The sequence below is a fragment of the Grampus griseus genome (genome assembly GCF_964374135.1).
Source record: "Grampus griseus genome assembly, chromosome: 14".
NCBI classification, from domain to species: Eukaryota; Metazoa; Chordata; class Mammalia; order Artiodactyla; family Delphinidae; genus Grampus; species Grampus griseus.
The window spans coordinates 1,243,696-1,265,264 of NC_139008.1; the positions used below are offsets into that span (position 1 = coordinate 1,243,696).

At 52.8% G+C, this 21,569-nt stretch overlaps 1 protein-coding gene across 2 annotated transcripts in view; it reads right to left on the reverse strand.

The window, feature by feature from the left end:
* MAD1L1 (mitotic arrest deficient 1 like 1) overlaps positions 1–21,569 on the reverse strand; it is a 318,428-nt gene that overhangs the window by 79,324 nt on the left and 217,535 nt on the right. For both annotated transcript variants that reach the window (XM_082669805.1, XM_082669806.1), the window contains one exon: positions 5,625–5,715. In XM_082669805.1, the coding sequence (XP_082525931.1) occupies positions 5,625–5,715 (91 nt within the window). The remainder of the gene's footprint in view (positions 1–5,624; positions 5,716–21,569) is intronic.

The window sequence follows — 21,569 nt, forward strand, 5'->3', positions numbered from 1 at the left end:
TGGGCAGGCATCCCATCCTCGGGCTCCCCGCGAAGGAGCTGGGACTCGGGGGGGGGAGGTGAAGCATCCGCCCAGGGCCCAGTGTCTGTGAAGCAGGAAGTCACATCGGGACGTGTGTCCTCTGGAGCCTACCTCCTGGGTGCTCTGCTCTGCAGTCGCCCACATGTGCCCTGGCGTCCTTGTGCCCCCAAGAACACCGGCTGGGAGCCAGGCGAGGTCACTGCACTCAGCTCACAGCCCAGAGGAGGGGTGACGCCACAGCTGGGTCCCGCAGACGGGCAGGGCCCAGGGGCAGACAGAGCAGGTCGTGGAGCCTGGGGAGGGAAGCCGGCTGGAGGGCAGCCTGGTCTTGACTCTAGGAAGCTCTGGTCCCGCCACCATGGCGGGCGGGGTTGCGGGGTGGAGGCTGCCGGCCCTGTGGTCCTCACACAGACCACCCAGGCTTTCAGGGCAGAATGGGGGCTGCTGGGCAGGGAGGCCTGGACCTCCGCTGGGGAGCTGGAGCGCAACTTGGGGCAGGGGCCGGGGTCTTTGGAGCTGGGGGACGTGACCGTGTCACCTCCCGCCGTGTGGCAGACCAGCGGCTCCTGTGACCTGGGCTTCATCTGCTCAGTGGGAATGGCATCCCTGCCTCAGGGCCCGTGGCTGTTAGGTGAGAACGTAGGCAGGGTCAGGGTCAGTGGTGCCCCACGCGTGCAGTCAGCAAGGAGCCGTGACCAAGTTACAGCCAGCGGGAGGGAGTGGTGCGTGTGGCAACATCAGTGCTGCCCGCGCTGTGGCCGCCGCCGGCGCCGTCCAGCCCACACCCCTGCCCTCTGGCCGCTCAGCCGGAGCCGAGGACGCAGGAGCTCAGGGCGACATCGTCCCAGGGGATGAGCCTTCCTCACTGGAACCAGGAACAATCTCTGGGACTCAGCCCTCGCCGGGCATCCCCAGCACCATGGCCCGCAGTGTTCTGTCCCCTCCAGGAAGCAACGCCCAGAGAACGTTCCAGAAGCATGGGCAGTAGGCCACCAGGAAATCGCCGGGGGCAGGACATGCTCAAGGCCCTGGTTAGCAGCAAGAGGACCCAAGGGCGAGAGGGGTCCCGAGGAGCAGAGGCTGGGCCTGCTCTGGGCTCAGGGCTCCCTGGCAGGTGAGGGCAGGTGAGAACAGGTGGGGTGGGGAAGGGAACTGAGGTCCAAGGACTGACTAGTTTGCCCCCCGGGTGCGGGCTGGGCAGGGCGAACCTGCAGGTGGGGGAGCCAGCGGGGCTCAGGGGGTCTGCGGTGCGGCGAGTGGGCCAGGGGCCCGGGGGCGAGGGCAACGAGGTGTCAAGAGCCGTGAAGGCCGCTCCCTGCCGCCCCCCACATTCCGGAAAAGGGAAGGACGCGGAGGCTGGTAGACTCTGTGATTAGACAGCGCTCCTGCCTGGTGACGCAGGGACGGGAGCAGGGCAGGCTCCATGGGCACCGCGAGCTTCCTGATCACAGGGAACCCGGCTATTTTCTACCCCACTCCATTTCCAAAAAGAGACACTCATCTGAAATGTCTCTGGGCTGAGCAGAGCCACAGGCTGGCGCTGGGGCAGCCCCACCCGCGGGACGGAAGCAGGCAGGGCGGGAACTGGGAGGGGAGGCTCCGGTGCAGGGGCTCCTCCCACGGTCTCCGAGGGACATTGGGACGGGGGCGCAAAGCCCAGAGATGAATTCTGCTTAATTACGTGCGTGCTGAAGCATTTAGAGGTACAGATGTTTGCAATTTTCTTTAAAATGCATTAAGAAAAGAGAAAGTACTGGTGGGTGGAAGGGGGTAGAGAGGTACTGCGTCACACAGCAGCCACAGGAGAGTGTGCAGCAGGACCTGGGGGGACGCATGGGTGTTTACTGTAAAACTCTTCAAACTTTGCCGTACGTTTGACGGTTTGTTCGTAACATGATGGGGGAACCGGTAGGGCTGAGTTTGCATGCCGGCTCCACCACCCGGGACCCAGGGCGAGCCAGGGGGACCAACCTCACCCCCCTCCACGCGAAGCTCGCTCCTCACCAGAGGGGCTACTGCCGGAGGCACGAGCGTCTGCCAGGCCCAGAGCTGCCACGCGTCTAGCCCTCAGGACTGCACCCCGGGAGCGCCAGGCGGCTCATTGCTTTGACAGCCCCAAACGTGGCCCACGAGAAGCTAAACATGGGCAACCGTGTGGCATCATCAAGGTAAGAGCGGCGACAGCGGCAGCGGCGGTGCTTCTGTGCCAGGCACGTCACCGCGTTCCCCATGACAGCCTGCAGGGGGGTGGGGTCAGCTCCACGTCCAGGCGAGCAGACTGAGACCAGGGCCACGGCTGGGGAGGGACAGAACCAACACCAGGCCCAGTGCCCAACCACTAAGAAGAGGGATGACCGAGGGCGGGAGGGGTGGGCGCGCCCGGGCAGTGCCCTATGCCCACCAGGACCACTGGGAAAGGCCCGGGGGGCACAGGGAGTGTGTTTCCTGAGTCTGCTTCGGGCCCAGAGTCCCAGCTGGTTTGCCCAAGTTCAGTCTTTACCGAAGGGCACTCTGCCTCTACTAAACGGCCAGCTGTGGCCTCAGTTTCCCCATCTCTACACGGGGGCCTCGTCTCCCTGACGGCTGGCTACCTTAGGATAGATGAGGTGGGAGTAGCCAAGGGCCCCCAGAAAGACCCAGACAGGCCACGCACCACAGGCGGAGGGCCCAGGAACCTCCCCTCCCGGCCCGCCAGGCACTGAGTGGGCACAGGCCGGCAGGCGTGCACTCAGCTCTGAGCGGTAACCGGCGCGGTTGCCTCACCAACCAGCTGCGAACTAATTACAGAAAGTTCTAACTAGTCGCGCTCCCTCTCCAAGCACATGTTCCCAATCAAGTCAAACTGCAGTGGGTTTCAATCAATCTTCCTTGAAGCAGCCCAACTTGAAGACTCCTCCAGGGGGAGAGAGGAGAGGAGACCTGCATAAGGATTACACCGGCAGCACCGCGGATAAACACACAGCCGGGGGAGCTACACGCTAATTGGGCCCCTCGGTCCGTGTCCTCCCACTCTGCCCAGGCCATGAAGCCGCGGTTCTGCGGTCGCACAGATGAAGTGGGGCCTGGGGGAAGCCAGGCCACCTGGAGGGGTGTGCTGCCCTCTCCTGCTGCTTCCACAGCCCGGGGACCGAGGTGAAGGGGACGAGGTCTTGGCCTCACGATGGTGTGGTCAGACGTGGCCTGTGACCTCCTGGTAACCCCCACGTGGGCGCATCATCCCCGATTTTATAAAGGATGTGCTGGGGACTCGGGTGGCAAAGCACGACATGCCCGAGACCACCCAGCTGAGGGGCAGGATTCCAGGCGAGGTCTACAGACTCGGATGCCGGTGCCCCCAGGGCACCACCTACGTCTCCATGGTTTCCACGAGCCCAGGTCCCCTTCGGGCCCATCTCAGCGCCACCTGGCGGGGCTCCCTGAGCCAGACATGAGGTCTTCCCGGTCCACTCCACCAGGACCAGGACGCCCAGTGGTTTCCCTCTGTCTGCCCTGAGGGGTCAGGGTGCAGGTGGGCATCCTCCTTCCAGGGCCGAATCCGCCCGTTTCCCTGCCTCCTGGGCAGGGCCTGCCCATGGACGCTCCGCCCGGGCTGGACGGCGTTGGGGCAAACTCTGTCTCTCTGGCGGCACGGTCAGACAAGAACTGTCGCTGCGACGGGGGTGACCCGTCCGCTCAGCCTTGGGGGCGTACGCCTCTCCTCGCCCCAGAGCATCATACGACGGACCCAGGCCAGGGGCAGCAGGCAGGGCGGTGGGGGGGGCCGGGGTGGGGGAGGAGACCGGTGGTCCCGGAGCTGAGGCTGCTCACCTGGGAATGGTGGCCGGGCCACCAGAGGTGCAGCCCAAGGAGCAGGGCAGGGAGGTGGGGTGAGGGGTCAGGAGTGTGTGAAGGCCGGGGGCGACGGGGGGCGGGGGAGCGGCTCAGGAGACAACGGCCCTGGGTTCAAAGGCCAGTCCTGCTCCTTGGGGCTCGGTGCCCGTGACTAAAGTGCTGAACCTCTCTGAGCGAAGCTTCCTCGTCAGTGAAAAGGGGGCAGCAGGACGTCCCCCAGGAGTGTGGGTGGGCACAGATACAGGAGGCCTAAGGAGAAAACCCAGGGCCCACGGAGCAGAGGCCTGTGGCCCCTGTGACTGAGATGGTGAGTCAGGAGACAGGACTTGGCCCCCACCATCACAAGGACCTTTCTGAAGCGAGCCCTGTGCCGGGGCGGGGGTGCTCCCGAGAGCCTGCTGGAGCTCAGGCTGGAACTGGCCACACGGAGAAGGGGCTGTGACGTGGGACAGAGGCTCCTGCTGGAGCTCAGGCTGGAACTGGCCACACGGAGAAGGGGCTGTGACGTGGGACAGAAACCTGCATGCCGAGAGCCAGGCCACACCAGGGCGCAGATACTGACCCGTGCCCTCCCCAAGCTGACCCGGATGCCACCTGCCGCCTTGGCCGTGAGCGGCTCCAGGATGCACAGCCAGGCCCTGACACTGCGTGAGGTCCATGCGGGGCCCAGGAGTCTGGACACGGCCGACGTCGCTGACCCCACCCGCGGAGTGCGGACTGGGCCGGGCACCACCCGCCCGAACCTCCCACATAGGAAGGCTTGAGCTGGGAGCCCCCAACACCGGCCCCGTCGCCCCACATCCACTGACGGTGCTCACTGCACCTCTCACCTGGTCTGACCCTCAACACCATCACCAAGGGCCACTGAGGCTCCTCGTGACAGGCCTTGAAGCCCTGGAGCAGGAAAAAGGAAACATGGATTTCGGCAGCACTCACTGAGCCCCAGTCAGAGGCCTGGGAAGCCATCAGCCGTGACCCCAGGCTGAGCTCAACTAAGGACCCAGAAAGACACTCCCCATCCTGCCCTGACACGGCACCACTGACGGGCGGCCGGGGGTTCATCCGCCAGCAGCCCAGCTCTCCCAGCAGGACTGCGGCCCATTTAAAATGGTACAAGGTGACAGGTCCTGGAGCGGAGTACGGCCCAGCTGCGGCTCACAGCCTCGTTTTATCAGGGTTGTCACTTTTCCCATCTCCAGGAATCGGGAATAAAAAGGAGATCTGATTTGCCTCTAATAGATGCCAAGCGCACAATCACTGGCCTGTCCAAGCTCTGGGTGATCAGTAACTGCAGGCTTCCTGCCGTGAACAACGCAGACAGGAGGGTAAACGATAAACAAAGCAAAAGCAACACAGTGCAAGTAGCAAACCCCACTTCCCAGCTGCAGGCAGATGCGGACTGGCTGGGATACAAACCCCAAACCGCCCAGCACCTCTGCCGGCGTCTCCTCCCAGGGGGCACGCCCGTCACACCCGCCACGGGCGACGCACAGGTCAGGCTGTGGGCTCGCTGCGGCCAGCGGTCGGGAGAAACGAGACGGAGACCAAGAAAGCGGACGGGGCGGGCGGCTGGGGGCAGCACCACCCGGGGCAGGCTGGCCCTTCTGGTGGCTCGGGACGGGTGTTCTCGGCCAGCCAGGGGCCTGGGTGGGGGACAGGCTCCCGGTTTAGGCTGGTCTGGTCAGCTAGAAAGTGGGATGGCCGGGGTGCAGGAACCTTGGGCCAAACCCAGGAGAAAACAGGAGGGCAGGGCAAGCCCCGGACGAGCTCACCTGCAGGGTGAGCCGCTCCAGCTGTGTCTCCAGCACCTTCTTCTCTTCCTCCAGACGGCTCCGCTCTCCCTCCAGCTCCTCAACCTTCAACCTGCAAGGAGAGCAGACTCGTGACAGGAACCCCACTGCAGCCCGCCCTCTGGGGAGGAAAAGGGGAAAGGTTACAAGATGGTTAAAAGGCTCGTTGCCAAGTACATATTTCTAGAAATGTGACATGAAGAGATGACGTTAAGGAAAAACTGTAAAACACAAGCCCAGGACGGGGCAGCGCAGCCAAGGCGTCTCTTCCGGTGCAGAAGCTTCTGCCGCGGGCAGAGGTGGGGCCCTCGCTGACCACGACCGGAAGGGAGCAGGGAGGAGAACTAACGGGTGGCACGGTGGGCCTGCACGTGTCCTGTGCCCACCAGTCCACCCCCACAAGTGTGACTGCGCACCGGAGGGGTCGCGAGAGTCAAGAGAACGACATGTAGAGAGTCTCCAAGCACGACGAAAAGACAGGGAAGCTCTCCTACGTGCACTGTGGACACAGCTGGTGGCTGGAGGCTGTGGGACCACCCGGACGAGGTGCAGAAGGAGGCTCTTACCCCGAAGGCCCAGAGGCCAAGCAAGGCCAGTGGCCGAAGCAGCCACGCAGGTAGGTTGCAGCTCATCGTAAGAAGGCGCCGATTTTTGTCTTCCTTTTTAAATTGATTTTTTTTATAGCCACCATGTTAATATGACTTAAAATTAAAAAATGCCAAGGAAGCAGTGCCCAGCACTGACACAGGGTAAGGAACAGAGCCTTTTCCACCAGCCAGAATGGAAAACTCACGCTTCATGGGTAATTCAGGAAGGTCTTGGCTCGGGAATGGGAGGTACCTGCTCCAGGCTGGCCCAGCAAATCACAATGGCGAGATCTGAGAGGACCAAACTCTTCCCGAGAAACCTAAGTGCATCCCTGAAAAACGCTCAGCAAGATTTATACAAGCACAGAAACGTTCAGAACCCAGCAACCTAAAACTCACAATGCCTGCCATCCAATCAAAGATTACTGGGCGTTAAGCAGGAAAATTGATCCACAATGAAGAGAATAACCTACCTGTGCAGAGTAACCACACAGACATTACCTGTGCAGAGTAACCGCACAGGCACTACCTGTGCAGGGTAACCGCACAGACGCCGCCCGTGCAGGGTAACCGCACAGACGCCGCCCGTGCAGGGTAACCGCACAGACGCCGCCCGTGCAGGGTAACCGCACAGACGCCGCCCGTGCAGGGTAACCGCACAGATGCCGCCCGTGCAGGGTAACCGCACAGACGCCGCCCGTGCAGGGTAACCGCACAGACATGAAATCAGCACCTAAGGACACTGAAACAGTTGTTAAAAGCTACTGGAACAAAGGAATAATAGTCCACTGTCCAGCAGTTAAGGACACGTATGGAAGAGATAAACAAGACCAAGCTGAACTCCTAGAGGTGGAAGCTGCAACGCCTGAGATGAAAAGTCCCGGATGATATTAGTGACGGACCAGACTCTGCAGGACAGAAGTTTAGTGCACCTGGAGACACAGCCACACAATAGCCACAGTAGCAGGCAGAGAGGAAGATCGGTCTTTAAAACTGGAAGGAGCACTGCTGAGCGGCGGGGCAACTCCACGAAGGTGAATTTACGTGTAACTAGAGTCCCTGCGGTGGCGGTGGTGGTGGTGGTGGTGGGGATGGGACAGAAAAATACTGCAAGAAGGTTCCAAATGTGACGAAATTATAAAGACACAGAGCCAAGAAGCTGCACAAACCCGGGCACAAGAAACATGAAGAAAACAGCCCCAGTGCACAAACGATCTGGCTGCTCCAAACCAGTGATAAAGAAATCCCACAGGCAGCCGCAGAACGGAAGTGTTACCCACAGAGGAGCAAAGCAGCTTCCTCAGCAGAGACACTGCAAGCGAGAAGGAGGAGAAAAGTCCTTAAAATACTAGAAGAAATGAAAAAACGTCAAGCGAGAATTCTATTCCCACTGAGAACAAAAGCGAAATCAAGATGTTCTCAGACATACAAAACCAAAGGATTTATCACCAGCAGGCCTGCTCTACAGGAAACGTCAAGGGAGATCCTCAGGCAGAAGGGAAGGAGAAGCCACACAAAGGCGTGAGGAGCAACGGAAATCTTAGCTACGTGGGCAGAAGTATGGCTTTTCATATTATTTACATCCTTTAGAAATATTTAAATTACTATTTTTAAGAGAGGTTGACTGTTTAAACAAAACTAATAAAAAACATATTGGGGTTTCCAGACATAAACATTACGTAAACTTTATGACAGCAACAGCACGAAGGCTGCATAAACAGACACACACAGCTGTGAGATTATATTATATATGTGAAAAGGTATAGTATCACCCGAAGGGAGACGGTGATAAGTGAAAGATGTGTATTAAAAACCTCAGAGCACCCCCTAAAATAAAAAAAAACAAAGAGTTACAACCAAAAAGCCAAAAAAGGAAATAAAATGGTATAAAAAACACCCAAGTGGGGCTTCCCTGGTGGCACAGTGGTTGAGAGTCCGCCTGCCAATGCAGGGAACGCAGGTTTGTGCTCCGGTCCGGGAAGATCCCACATGCCGCGGAGCGGCTGGGCCCGTGAGCCATGGCCGCTGGGCCTGCGCGTCCGGAGCCTGTGCTCCGCAACGGGAGGGGCCACAACAGTGAGAGGCCCGCGTACCACAAAAAAAAAAACAAACCAAAAAAACCCCCCAAAACACCCAAGCAATTCAAAAGAAGCCAGAAAAACAGGCAAATGGGAATGAAGAGACAGGACAAGCAGCAAAGAAAATAAGATGACAAGATCAAACCTAACCGTACAATAATCACACTAAATGTAAATGGTCTAAACACCCCAATTAAAAGGTGGAGAGACCATCAAAACGTATGAAAAAGCAGCACCCAATTAATTATACGCCACCAACAAAAAGGCACTTTCACCATGAAGACACCAACAGAATAATGATAAAGAGGTCCACTGACCAAGAGAACAGAACAATCTGAAACATTCGTGCACTAACAAAAGAGCTTCAGGGCTTCCCTGGTGGCGCAGTGGTTGAGAGTCCGCCTGCCGAGGCAGGGGACACAGGTTTGTGCCCCGGTCCGGGAGGATCCCACGTGCCGCAGAGCGGCTGGGCCCGTGAGCCATGGCCGCTGAGCCTGCGCATCCGGAGCCTGTGCTCCGCAACGGGAGAGGCCACAGCAGTGAGAGGCCCGCGTACCAAAAAAAAAAAAAAAGACTTCATGAAGAGAATGAAAAGACAAGCTACAGAATGGGAGAAAAGATTTGCCAATATCTGATAAAGGACTCGTATCCAGATTGTATAAAGGACTCTACAAACTCAACAGCAAACCAATAAGTAATCAAATAAAAAATGGACAAAAGTTTGAACATTTTACCAAAGAAGATATACAATGACAAGCACGTGAAAAGGTGCCCAACATCGTTAGTCAATAGGGACACAAAAGCTTAAACCACAGTGAGACGCTGCCTCGCATCTACCAGAAGGATTAAAATGGGGAGGACCAACCACACCAAGTGCTGGCGAGGAGAAGCCACACCTCCCGTCCACCGGCAGCGGGAACATGAAACAGTACCACCACTCTGGAAGACAGCTTCTTAAAGAGTTACTCACGCAATTACCAGCCATCCCACGCTGCAGTGTTCCTCCGGGAGAAAAGAAAGGACACAAGGACTCGGTGTGTAACACAAAGTAGCTTCATTCCCACAGCAAAAACTGGGGACAAACCAGACGTCCACCAGCAAGGGCGTACGTGAGCGAACAGTGGTGTATGCGCACAGGGGAATAAGGCTCAGCAGAGAGAAAGGGCAAACTGCTGGGACACACACGTGCTGGCTCAAGACAACTAGGCTCAGAGAGAGAGGCCAGAGTACACACTGCACAGCTCCCATAACACACAGCTTCGTGATGTGCCCACCGCCACCCGGTGCTTGAAAGCAGACTGGTACCAGCTGCCTGGGGGTGGCGGAGGGGAGGAGGGGGAGGCAGGGTTATAATTGAGCAAGAGGGAACGTTTGGGGGCGAAGGGCAGGCCCACTATCTTGAGTGTGGTAATGGTTCCATGGGTGTGTGCGTGTGCGTGTGCGTGTGCGTGTGAGAGAGAGAGAAAGAGAATATATCCAGTTGTACACTTAACATGTGCAGCCTACAACTGTGAAGACACACGCTGCACCCGTGCCTTTGACAGGTCACCCTGTCCCTCGCAGAAGCGCCCGAGCAGTGCTGAGCTGCAGGTGCGGGCAGGGCTGCGAGCATCGCAGGGAACTGAGGAAGAGTCTCTGGCGCCCAGTGAGGCCAGTGCTCCGCACAGCTCGCATGCCACCCCCTAGTTTTCACAGGGGAACCTGAGGCTCACAGAGGTTAAGTGACCGCAGGGAAGCGGCCCATCCGGTACCCAGGCTAGGGAGCCCGGTAGTCGGGCTCCAGGGCCGATGCCCTTACCCTCTAGGTCAGTGCTTCTCCGAGGGATGACTCGGAGGTGTGACCCGCCCGGCCCCGGTGAGGCATCCCCGTGAGCTTGGGGGGGAGGTGGTGGTCAGTGCCCAGGCCTCCGCCGGGAAGCCGCTTCTGGAGAAGGACCCTGCATCTCAGGGACAGGCTGCGTGAGAGCCCCGCAAGGCCCCTCTTAAAACAGGTATTATGGATTCTGAAGGCTTGTGAGCGAAAGTTCTCCGGTCTAAACTCAAATAAGCACACGTACGCGCCAGCAGACTTCCTAATAAGCGGCGAGCTAGAACCCATCCCAGCTGTCGGAGAGCAAACCACGTCAACAGCACTAGTTGTGCATCTTAAAAACGGGCGCTTTCTTCTCCTTGTCCTCCTTTGAGGCGAACTGTTATCTCACCGAGGGGTCGGGGGAGAAGACGAATGAATGAGTGTGTGTGCGTGTTTGTTCAAATCTCAGAACGCTGGTCTGCCTTCAAACTGTTCAAAGCAATCAGGTCTGGCGTTAAGTGTCTTGAAATTGACTAACTCCAAGTTTTTTAAACACTGAGGGTATTACATAAACTGGATGACATCCCAGATCATTTCTCGAGAAGACGAAGCCAATCAAAGCAGGCGTGCACGTGCGCGTGTGTGTGTCAGGAGAAATCAGCGAGAGAGGGGTGTTTGTTATCTTCCCTAAAAAAACATTTGCAATGAATGTACCAACTACCCTGGAAAACTTCTGAGGGAAGAATGATTGCTTTTGCAGAACTAAAACCCAGGGTAGCGGGGGTAGGGTGCCAGGGGTCAGGCTCCCGGTGCTGGAGGGGACAGTGGGCGGAACTAGAGGCGCCGCTGAGCAAAGAGCAGCTGGGCTGGGAGGCCACTCGCCCAGGCTGACCGCCCTCTGGTCCCGGGCCCCACACCCTGCCTGCTGGCCTCCTCCCCGACCGCCTGCTCAGGGCTCTACAGCTGCTCTGTCCCCGTGGGCCTGGCCATCCCTCTGTCGGACGGTCTGCTCTGTGTCCCCAGCATCGGGCTCTCCGCAGGCATCGCTGGCCCTGTCCTGCGCCTGCAGCAGAGGCTTGAGCGCGGGGAGATGGACCGCACCAGCTCTGGAGCCGCTCGTACGAGGAGGGGGGTGTCCTGCTACAGACTGAATGTCTGGGTCCCCCAGATTCAGACGTTGGAGCCCAACCCCGGGTGTGATATTTGGAGGTGGGCCTCTGGAGGGCGATGGGTCAGACGAGGCCGGGGCGGGGTGGGGCCCTCGGGGTGGGGTCGGCGAGAAGGCGTCAGCAGGCTAAGAGGGAGGCCTCAGGGGAAACCAGACTTGCCAACACCCTGACCTCAGGCTCCAGGCCTCCAGAACCGTGAGAAAGTAAGTGTGCTGTATAAGCCACTGAGAAGGTGCTGCCGGAACAAACACGTAAAAAACGTGCGGACCGACGGGCTCCTGGGCAGAGGCTGGGTGGGGCGGGAGGCAGCTGCCGGAAACAAGGACGCTGAGGGCGACAGTGGTGAGAGTGGAGGGCAGGGCCGCGTCACTAGGCCACAGCGGTTCTGCGAAGGCGAAACGCTGGAGACCGCTGAGCTCGGTGCTGAGAGAGTGTCCTGGTCCCTCCTGACCGTTGACGACAGAAGGTGAAATGAAAGTGAAGCAGGAACTGTTAACAGTACGTACCCCGGATCTGATGCGATGAGAAGGCATGAAACCCCAAACCCCAGCATCTTCCCAAAAGCCACACGTCAGCCTCGTCGCAGAACACGTCAGACAAACGTGGGCTGGGGATGCTGGTACGGCCAAGGTCGCGGAAAACAAAGACCGAGAAACTGGCAGAGAGCGGGGGAGGCGGGGGGACGAGATGGCTGAGACCAGGGTGGGGCCCTGGGCTGGACGCTGCTGGGTGAACGAACGGCTGAACGCAGGCCGCAGACCAGTTGACTGTGACTCGACTGTGACAAACGCACCAGGGAGACGAAGATGTTGACAATGAGGGACAAAGGTGAGCAGCGTGTGAGGCGCGCTGTGCCATCTGGGCACCTCTCCTGTAAGCCAGCAATCGTTCCGAAGTGAACAGCTGGCAAGAAAGAAGGGAAAGAAAGGAGGGAGGGAAGGAAGAATGACGCTGGGGTGGCTGTATTAACACCGGACAAAGGAGACTTCAGGAGATAACCAGACAGTGGCCACCCCAAAAAAGAGGAATGACAAACATGTAAAACGGTTTATTCACCAAGAAGACACAATAACTCTAAATGAACACGCCCCCAAAAGCAGAGCTTCAAAATACATGAAGCGAAAAATGACGGACCTGGAAGGAAAAACAGACAAACCCACAAGTATGGTTGGAGATTTCAAAGCTTCCTGCTAAGGAGTTAGAACTGTGGACAGAAGACGAGCAAAGACACACAGGACTGAACAACACTGTCAACCGATGGGATCTAACAGGAACTTACAGAACATACCACCCAATGCAACAGGATACTCATTCTTCTCAAGTACAGATAAAGCATTCTCCAAGACACAGCATGTTCCTGGGGCATTTAACAAACATTAGCAAATTAAAGAAACTGAAAACCATACAACCTGACTGAATGAAAATGAGACCACGACAGATCGCAAGTGTGGGATGCAGCTGAAGCAGTGCCTAGAAAAGATCTGTAGCCTTAAACGCTTATATTAGAAAACAAGAGAGATCTCAAATCAATAATCTAAGCTTCCACCTTAAGAAACTAGAAAAAAAGGGGAAAAATACAGCCAAAGCAAGAAGACGGAGGGAAATAATAAAGAGTGGAAATCAATGAAATTGAGACACAAAAACAATGAGGATAATGAACGAAGCCCAACACTGTTCCTTTGAAAAGACCAATTAAGTTGTAAGGCTCCAGCGAGACCGGCAAAGGGAAAAGTCGAGACGAGGCCGAGCGGCAGCACCAGGAGCGGGAGGCTCCGCGGGAGCGCGTCCACACGGACAGCTGCCCTCGGTCCAGCCAAGCCGCCCAACAAGGCACCCACCACCCGACCCTTCTAAAGACCTTCCACAACAGAAATACCCAGGCCTACGTGGTTTCACAGTCTCTTCCAGAAAAGACGAGGAGTACTTCCCGGCTTGCTGCGTGAGGCCAGCGTTACGCTCAGACAGAGCCAGAAAAGGACAGAACAACAGACGAAGCCCACAGACCAGTATCCCTCACAAATGGACCAAAAATCATCAACAAAGCACTGGCAAGCTGAATCCAGCAATACGTAAGAACATTACATGACAGCCCAGGGGGCTTTATCTCGTGATGTCAGGCTGGCTCAACACTGAAAAGTAAATCAATGTAATCTACCATATTGACAGTTTAAAGAAGAAAAAACACACAATCGTATCAATCTATTCAAGAAAGGATTTAACAAAATTCAACATCTACTCATGATAAACTTTTATAAGAATCAAAGTCAGATCAAGAATAGAAGGGAACTGCTACATCCTGACACATCTACAAAAAACCTACAGCTAACTGACGGTGAGGGGCTGGGTGCTCCTCCAAGACCAGCAACAAGGCGGAGATGTCTGCCCTCCTCAGCCCAACGCCGGTCTGCAAGTCCTAACCGAAGGCATCCCGCTCACAGAAGACACAAAACCGATGCAGACAAGGTACAGATAAGGGTGCCTGCCCGGGAAAATCCCAAGGAATCAACCAAAAATAAAGACCAAAAAAACCCTCACAGAACTGATAAGTAAATTCGGTTAAGGTGCAGGATACAAGATGAACAACTCAGAAATCAATCATTTCTATGCAATAGTAAGGCAACATAAAACAGAATTTACAACTGATATAAAAAGGCATACTTAGGTATAAATCTAATGAAACATGCAGAGTCTGTATACTGAAAATACAAAATGCTGACGAAAAATCAAAGATGTAGATAAATAGATACGTCTTGTGTTCACGGAACGGAAGACCCAACACAAGGGGAAGGTCAGTTCTTCCCAAACTGACGTAAAGATTTAACTCAATGCCAATAAAACTCCAGCAGGATTTTTTTTGGGTAGATATAGACAAACCAATTCTAAAATTTATATGGCAAGTCAAAGGAACTAGAATAGCTAAAACAACTCTGAAAAAGACGAATGAAATCGGAGGAGTCACACTACCAGATTTTAAAAACTTAGCCCAAGGTTACCAGTAGTCAAGACAGGGGTGATGAGATAAACGCTTAGATCAACACAGCAAAATGGAGAATCCAGGAAGAGAGGGAAATATGCCCAACCGATTTTTGACAAAGGCATAAAAAAGCAATTCAGCGAAGGAAGGATAGCCTTTACCATAGATTGTCCTGAAGCAGTTAAACTTCTTTAGGCAAAAATAAAAGTAAATCTTCACCTAAACCTCCATCTTACCCAAAATTTAACTGAACATGGATCAGAAACTTAAATGTAAAACGTGAAACTAGAACATTTTCAGAAATAAGCAGGATAACGCCTTTGGTGCTCAAGGCCAGGCAGCGAGTCTTCAGACTCGACACCTAAAACGTGATAAATTGGACTTTCTCAAAATTTAAAGCTTTTGTTTTAAGACATTGGTAAGATAATGAAAATAAAGTACAGACTAAGAGAAAATATTTGCGAAGCACATATCTGACAAATACGTATCCAATACACATAAAGAATTTGCAAAATTCAACAATAGGTTAAAAAACAAAGCAACAACCAAAAAACAACTGGGTAAAAGACAGGTGAGACATCTGAACAGATACCTCACCAAAAAGGTTAAACAGGTTGCAACTAAACACATGAAAAGGTGTTCAACGTCAGTAGCCACTTGGGAAATACAAGTAGAAAACCATGGTGAGATGCACTACACGCTCAGCAGAAGGGCTAAAATAGGAATATTGACTATAGCAAGCGCTGACAAGGAGGCACCCAAACTCTCACACAATTCTGTTTAAGCACCGAGCAAACCACTTTCCAAAGCCAAACATGCACTTCATCCATTCCTTAGAAATTCCACTCCTGCGTGTCTACCCTGGAGAAATGGAAACTTGTGCCCACACACAGCCCGCACGTGCATGTTTACAGCAGTCCTAGTCACAACTGCCCGGAGCTGAAAACAACACAGATACCCGTCAACAAGCGAATGGATAAATTTTTTACAGCGGCAGCATGTCCATCAGTGGACTATTACCCAGCTATGAAAAGGAGCAACAACAACAAGGACGCAGGGCGCTTGGGAACCTGTAAATCAACTAGACCCGACAGCGGAGGACACATTCTTGCAGGGTGCACACGGATACTCTCCAGAAAAGACTACATATGTTAGGCTACAAAACAAGTCTTAGAAGTTAAATTTATTGATCTCATGGAATTAACTCAATGGGCTGAAAGTAAAACCCAATAATAGAAGGAAAACTGGAAAACAAATATGTGAACACTAAACAACAGACCCTTAAACAACCAACAGATAAGAGAAGAAATCACAAGGAAATCAGAAAATACCTGGAGGAAATAAAATAAAACAACACACAGGACAACAGTGGAAGCAGTGTTCTGGGGGAACCGATAGCCTTAAATGACTACATTAAAAAAGGAGGATCTCAAATCGATAACCTAACTGTACACCTTAAGAAACTAGAAAAGGAAGAGCAAACTGAACTCAAAGGTGGTAGAAGGGAGAGAATAATAAAGATTAGAGACAATGACACAGAGAACAGAAAACCAGTAAGAAAAATCAACAATACCAAAAGCTGGTTATTTGAAAAGATCAACAAAGTCGACAAACCTTCAGCTGGAATGATTAATATATTTCAATATAAATAAAAATCAGTTTTATTTCTATACAGTGGAAATGAACAATGTGAAAAACAAATCTAAGAAAATAATTCCATTTACAAGAGCATCAAAGAGAACGAACTACTTAGGAATCAATTTACCCAGGGAGGTATAAGATTTGTACACCGAAAACTGCAAAAGATTGCTAACAGAAATGAAAGAAAAACTAAATAAATGGGGAGACATTCCATGTTCATGAATTGGAAGACTTAATATTGATGTTAAGATGTCAGAGAAATCAAAACGATCTTGGAAAAGGACAACAAAGCTGGAAAACCCATACCTCCTGGTTCCAAAACTGGGTCGAAAGCTACGGTATTCAGAAAGGAATGAACCTTATACAGATAACATCCTGGATGAATCTCACTTATGCTGAGTGAAAGAAGCCAGTCTCAAAAGATTACAAATCGTAGAACTTCATTTATAGGACATTACTGAGAAAAAATCAAAACTGTAGGGATGGAGAACAGAGCAGTGGTTGCCAGGGGACTATGGCTATGTAGGTGGGCGATTATAAACTGACGGCGTGAGGAGGATTTTGAAGTGATGAAATTATTTTATGCTCTGATTAGGGGGTAAGTAATTAACATTCACAGAATTGTACACCGAGAGAGACCATTTTGCTACATGATAACGTTAACAGTAAAAAATAAAGAGTCTCCTAGGATACAGTCTGTGCCGTATCGTGATGGTGACAACAAGCGTGAATACTTGCTTGTCAGTGTGACTGTGGCGTCTGCTGAGGCGGCTGAGGAGTACTTTACTACCGCCATTCTGCACAACTGCAGGAGCATGGCGATCATCAAAAGCAGACTGGCTTTTATTTGGTTTAATCATGGTTTTAGGCTTCTCCAAAGACAACACACTGTCTGAGACCTGCCTTCTGGGTGGACGACTACCACAGCCCCACCCCTGGGTACCTCACCCTCGCGACACTGGACATTAAAAGGGACGCATCCTGCTGTATGCAGAGTATGCCTCAATGACACAGGTATTTTTAAATCCCTCTTCGGGATTTAAATCCCTAAGAATCCATAGGCTAATGCAGAGAAAGCACAGGGTGCAGAGCCTGACACACAGAAAGCACTGGGTGAACGTCCGCTGCTTTGGCACGATTGTTACTACTGCTGCTGGAGGGGGGAACTGTCCCCACTTTCAAAACCATAAGGCGTCGGAATCCTAGGTACAAGACAGCCCAAGCACCGTCGAGCTTCTGGGACCCAGAAAGTACGCTTGCCCGTAAGTCAAAACATGGCCAACGGTTAATGCACAGAGATGCTCATCACGGTTTGTTCTTAACAGCTGAAAACGTGAAAATAACTCAAACTCCAGAGGTGGGTTAGCCAACTGCGTTACGGAACAAACTATATGTTAATATTTACACGAAGTCTGTAAAAACATGGGAAAGCGTTATAATACAAAGTGGAGAAACAGAGTTTAAATGATGTGGATTTCACTATGTATAAAATATTTATGAATAGAAAAAAATGCCAAAGAGTTCAGTTTAAGATGCCAGTTCCAGCATTTACATTTAAGTGCAACCTCTCTCAAAATTCCATTAAAACAAGAACAGGTCTTCCTTACTTCCTTTGAGGCCTGCTCCTGAAAGGACAAAGAAAATAGAAGGCACAGTGTCCAAAAAACTTCAGAAGTTGGAAAACAGATGAATGAATGGTAAATGACACAAAAAAGCTAACTCCCAGACCAGCAGTGGAAACGCCAAGAAGCTTCTACCACAAAAAGTGCCCCAAGTCTCAGGAACGGCATCACCGAGAGTTGCTTCCGGAAGCAGCGAGAAGGCAGGGCTCCAACTGGAAGTGGCTGGAAGTCTCTCTCTCTCTCTCTTCTTCCCCACTTTTTAGGAAATAATTACAGGAACTTGCAAAAACTGTACAAGGAGGCCTATGTCTTCTTCACTCAGTGTCTCCCTCAATGGTAACGAGGTAAACAGCTGCCACGTGACGCTGTCGCATGTGCAGATGTGTGTAAACACCGCCGCCACTGAGCCCACGCACACCGTCTCCTCGGAGACACCCATCCCCCCACCCCCACCCCCGGTAACCTCTTCTTCTGTGTTCTAAAGAGACGGTGTAAAACTGATGTTAATTATTCTTTAAATGTTTACAGTTCTTCAGGGACACCATATGGGCCTGGCAACATATCCTGGAGGAACATTTTAATCATGAATTCAAGTCTTTAACGTTTGTAAGATGATTCAGATTCCCTGTTTCATCTTGGTTGAGTTTTGGTAGTCTCTGGTGTCTGAGGCATTGGTCCGTTGCCCCCAGTTAATGATCTGGCAAGCTTGGGGCTGTTCAGTGTCCTGTGTCCTCTACGTAGCCGAGGGCCTGCAGAGACACCCTGTGCACGCTCGATACTCATGACCTGTGTCTTCTCTTTCCAGACTTGTCAGTTTTGCTAGACGTTTATTAATTTTATTGACTTTTTTCCCCAAAGAACTGGCTTTCTGCCTCAAGAATTTTCTGTTTTTCTCCTTTCAATTTCATTATATTTTGCCCTTTATTATTTCCTCCTTTCTGCTTGTTTTGGCCTTATTTTGTTCTTCTTTTTTCGGGGTCTGAGGCTGGAATAGAAATCGGAGACCTCCCCACTTGCCTAACGCAAACGTTCAGTGCTGTGCACCCGCCTTCTCGGCGCTGACTCTTATTGTCCCACAGACTCCGACAGGTGTGTTTTCACCATCAGTCAGCTGTATTTATCTCTCCTTTGAGATGTCCTCTTCCACACTCGAGCTATTTGTTTAAGAGTGTGTTGTTTAATCTCCAAACGTTAGGAGATTCCCCTGTTGTTTTTCTGTTACTGACTTCTGGTTTGAGCTCCTTCTGGTCAGACAGCACACAGGGTATGAAGCCGATTCTCCTGAACCTGCGGAGGTCTGCTCCACGCCCCGGGTGCGGTCCACGCCGCTGGCCTTCCAGGTGCGCTGCCCACGCGCCTTCCCTGGATGCGGGTCAGGTCGTGCTGGTGGATGGCGGTGCTCAGTTCTCTGGATCAGGTCCTGCTGGTGGATGGCGGTGCTCAGTTCTGTGGATCAGGTCCTGCTGGTGGATGGCGGTGCTCAGTTCTCTGGATCAGGTCCTGCTGGTGGATGGCGGTGCTCAGTTCCTCCACGTCTTGGCTGCTTTTCGGTCTGGAAGTTCTACGACGTCTGAGAGGCTGTGTTGGGGTCCTGGACTGCACGGGTGGGTCTGTCCGTTTCTCCGCTCAGGTCCGTCTCTGGGCTTCACGAGTTCTGAAGTTCTGTCGTCTGGCGCACACGTATTTAGGATCGTTGTATCTTCTTGGCAGACTGAGCCTCATGTAACGTCCCTTTTTTGTCCACCGTATTTTACCTGAAATTATTCCATTAACATAAGCCATACCTACTTTAAAAACATTCATGTTTCCATAGTCCATCATTTCTCATCCTTTTCCTTTCACCCGACCTCCGTTGTTACCGCTGAAGTTGAGTCTTGTAGATAAACTACAACTGGGTCGTGTGCTCATAGCCACTCTGCCGCTCTGCTATCTTCTAGTTGGTGCGTTTAGATCATTTACTTTAAAAGAACTACTGATTTGCTGGTGCTTAAATCTGTCACTTTATTATATGTTCTCTGCTCACTCCCTGTTTCTCTTTTCTGGCCTGCCAGCAGGTCACTTGTACAGTTTGGTAGTGTTCTGAGCACTCTGCATTGCAGATAGTTCTCAGTGGTTGCTGAAGCTATTAAGATACACATAGGCGACTTGGCCTCCTGGGGCTGACATATCCCTCTCCCCACTTTAACATAAGAATGGGTTTGTGCGTTTCTTCTGTCACCAGCATCACGGGACGCTACGGGTTTTTGACCTCGAGTACGATTTCAGAAAAACGCGGGGACCGTCTCTCATACTTCTCCCTGTTTTTACCCACGCCCCTGTTCCTTCCCCTCGGGAATTCCAAGCTTTCCTCTTGTTACCATGTCCCTCCTACTCGGGAGGCTTCCTTAGACATTCGTTAAGGGTAGGTGTGCTGGTGACAAATTCTCTTAGTTTCACTTCGTCTGAGAATGTCTTGATTTTCCTTTCCTCCCTGAAGGATACTTCCACTGGCTGACAGTTCTTTTCTCTCAGAACTTGAAAACTGTGCACTTCATTCTGGCTTCCGCAGCTTCAGATGAAAAACTAGCTGTCACTCAGATCCATGTCCCTGGAGATGCTACAGTGCTTCTCTCTAGCTTCTTTCAAGATTTTTCCTTTGTGTTTAATTTTCAGAAGGTTAATTAGCAGGTGTCATGGTGTGGATTTCTCTAGTTTTATACTGTGAGGGCTTCACTTAGCTTCTTCAATCTGTAGTTTTATGCCCTTCACCAGATTTGGGAAATTTTCAGTCATTACTTCTTAAGGTATTTTCCCAGCCCCGATCCCTTTCTCCCTGTCTGGGACCCCAATTAAGCAAAGTCCCACACTGTGTCCCCTCATCACAGGTCCCCGAGGCTCTGTTCCTGTTTGTTTTCAGTCTGCTTCCCTGTGGCTCTGGTGAGATCATTTCTATTGATCTGCCCTTGAGTTCACAATTCTCTCTCTCGTCTGCAGTCTACTGTGGAGCGTATCCAATGAGCTTTCTATTTTGGTTATTGTATTTTCCAAGTGTATAATTTCTGTTTGGTTCTTTTTTAAAAAAAAAACACATAATTTTTATTTCTTTGTTGAGGTTTACCATTTTTTCATTTGTTTAAAGAGGATGTGTAAGTGTTTGCAGAAGCATTTTTACGATGCTGCTTTAAAATCGTCATCGGGTAATTCCGCCACCCGAGTCACTGTGGCGTTGGTGTCTGATGACTGTCTTCTCTTGTGCATGTTACAGCTGCCCTGCTTCTGGACAGGATAAGGGGCTTTTGCTGCATCCTGGACACTCCAAGCATTACGCTGTGAGACCTCCTCCTCTTTAACCTTCCCCTGGCGGCAACCACCCGGCTCAGGAGGAGGTGGAAGTCCCTGCTGACACGATGCTGCAAAAGCAGACCCTGCAGACAGGGTGGTGTCAGCTGGGCTCCCCACTGGTCCACCAACACCAGGGCTGGTGAACAAGGGCCGCCCTGCTGCTCCAGGGTGGGAGCAGGAACTGTGTGCCGAGCCTTCTGACTCGGGTCAGTGACAGGAAAGGTGACCAGCCCCCGCCATCGCACTCTGGCTCCAATGCTGCCCCAGAGGATCAGCTCAGCCCTGCTGACACTCCCTGGGCTGACACTCCACTGCCTGCTGCAGCCGGTGGTCACCGAGAGCCCTGCTAGCCCAGTGGCACTGCCGGGTGGGCCTGGGTGCTGGTGCCATGGGGCAGGAAGGGGACGGGTTTTTCCTGGGCATGTGGCTAAAGTGGGGCGGTGTTGTCAGAGGGCTTCCACTAGCGGGCGAACAGGCTTTCCTGGGAGCTGTGTGTATCTTGTTGCTGATCCAGGCAAAGTGCAGCTGAGAAAACTCGGGAGCTCGCCGAGTCCCAGGGTCCTCGAGGCCACCCTTGAGCCCCTGCCCGGGCCTTCCTCGGTTGGTGTGATGCGCAGGGTTCTGGGTTGTAAGGGGAGGACCTGGGCATGACGCGGCTGCTCCAGCTGACCAGAACCAGAAGCTAAAGAGCTTTTCAAAATCCAGCATCTGCACATCCTCTTCCGCATCTGATCTTATGTGTC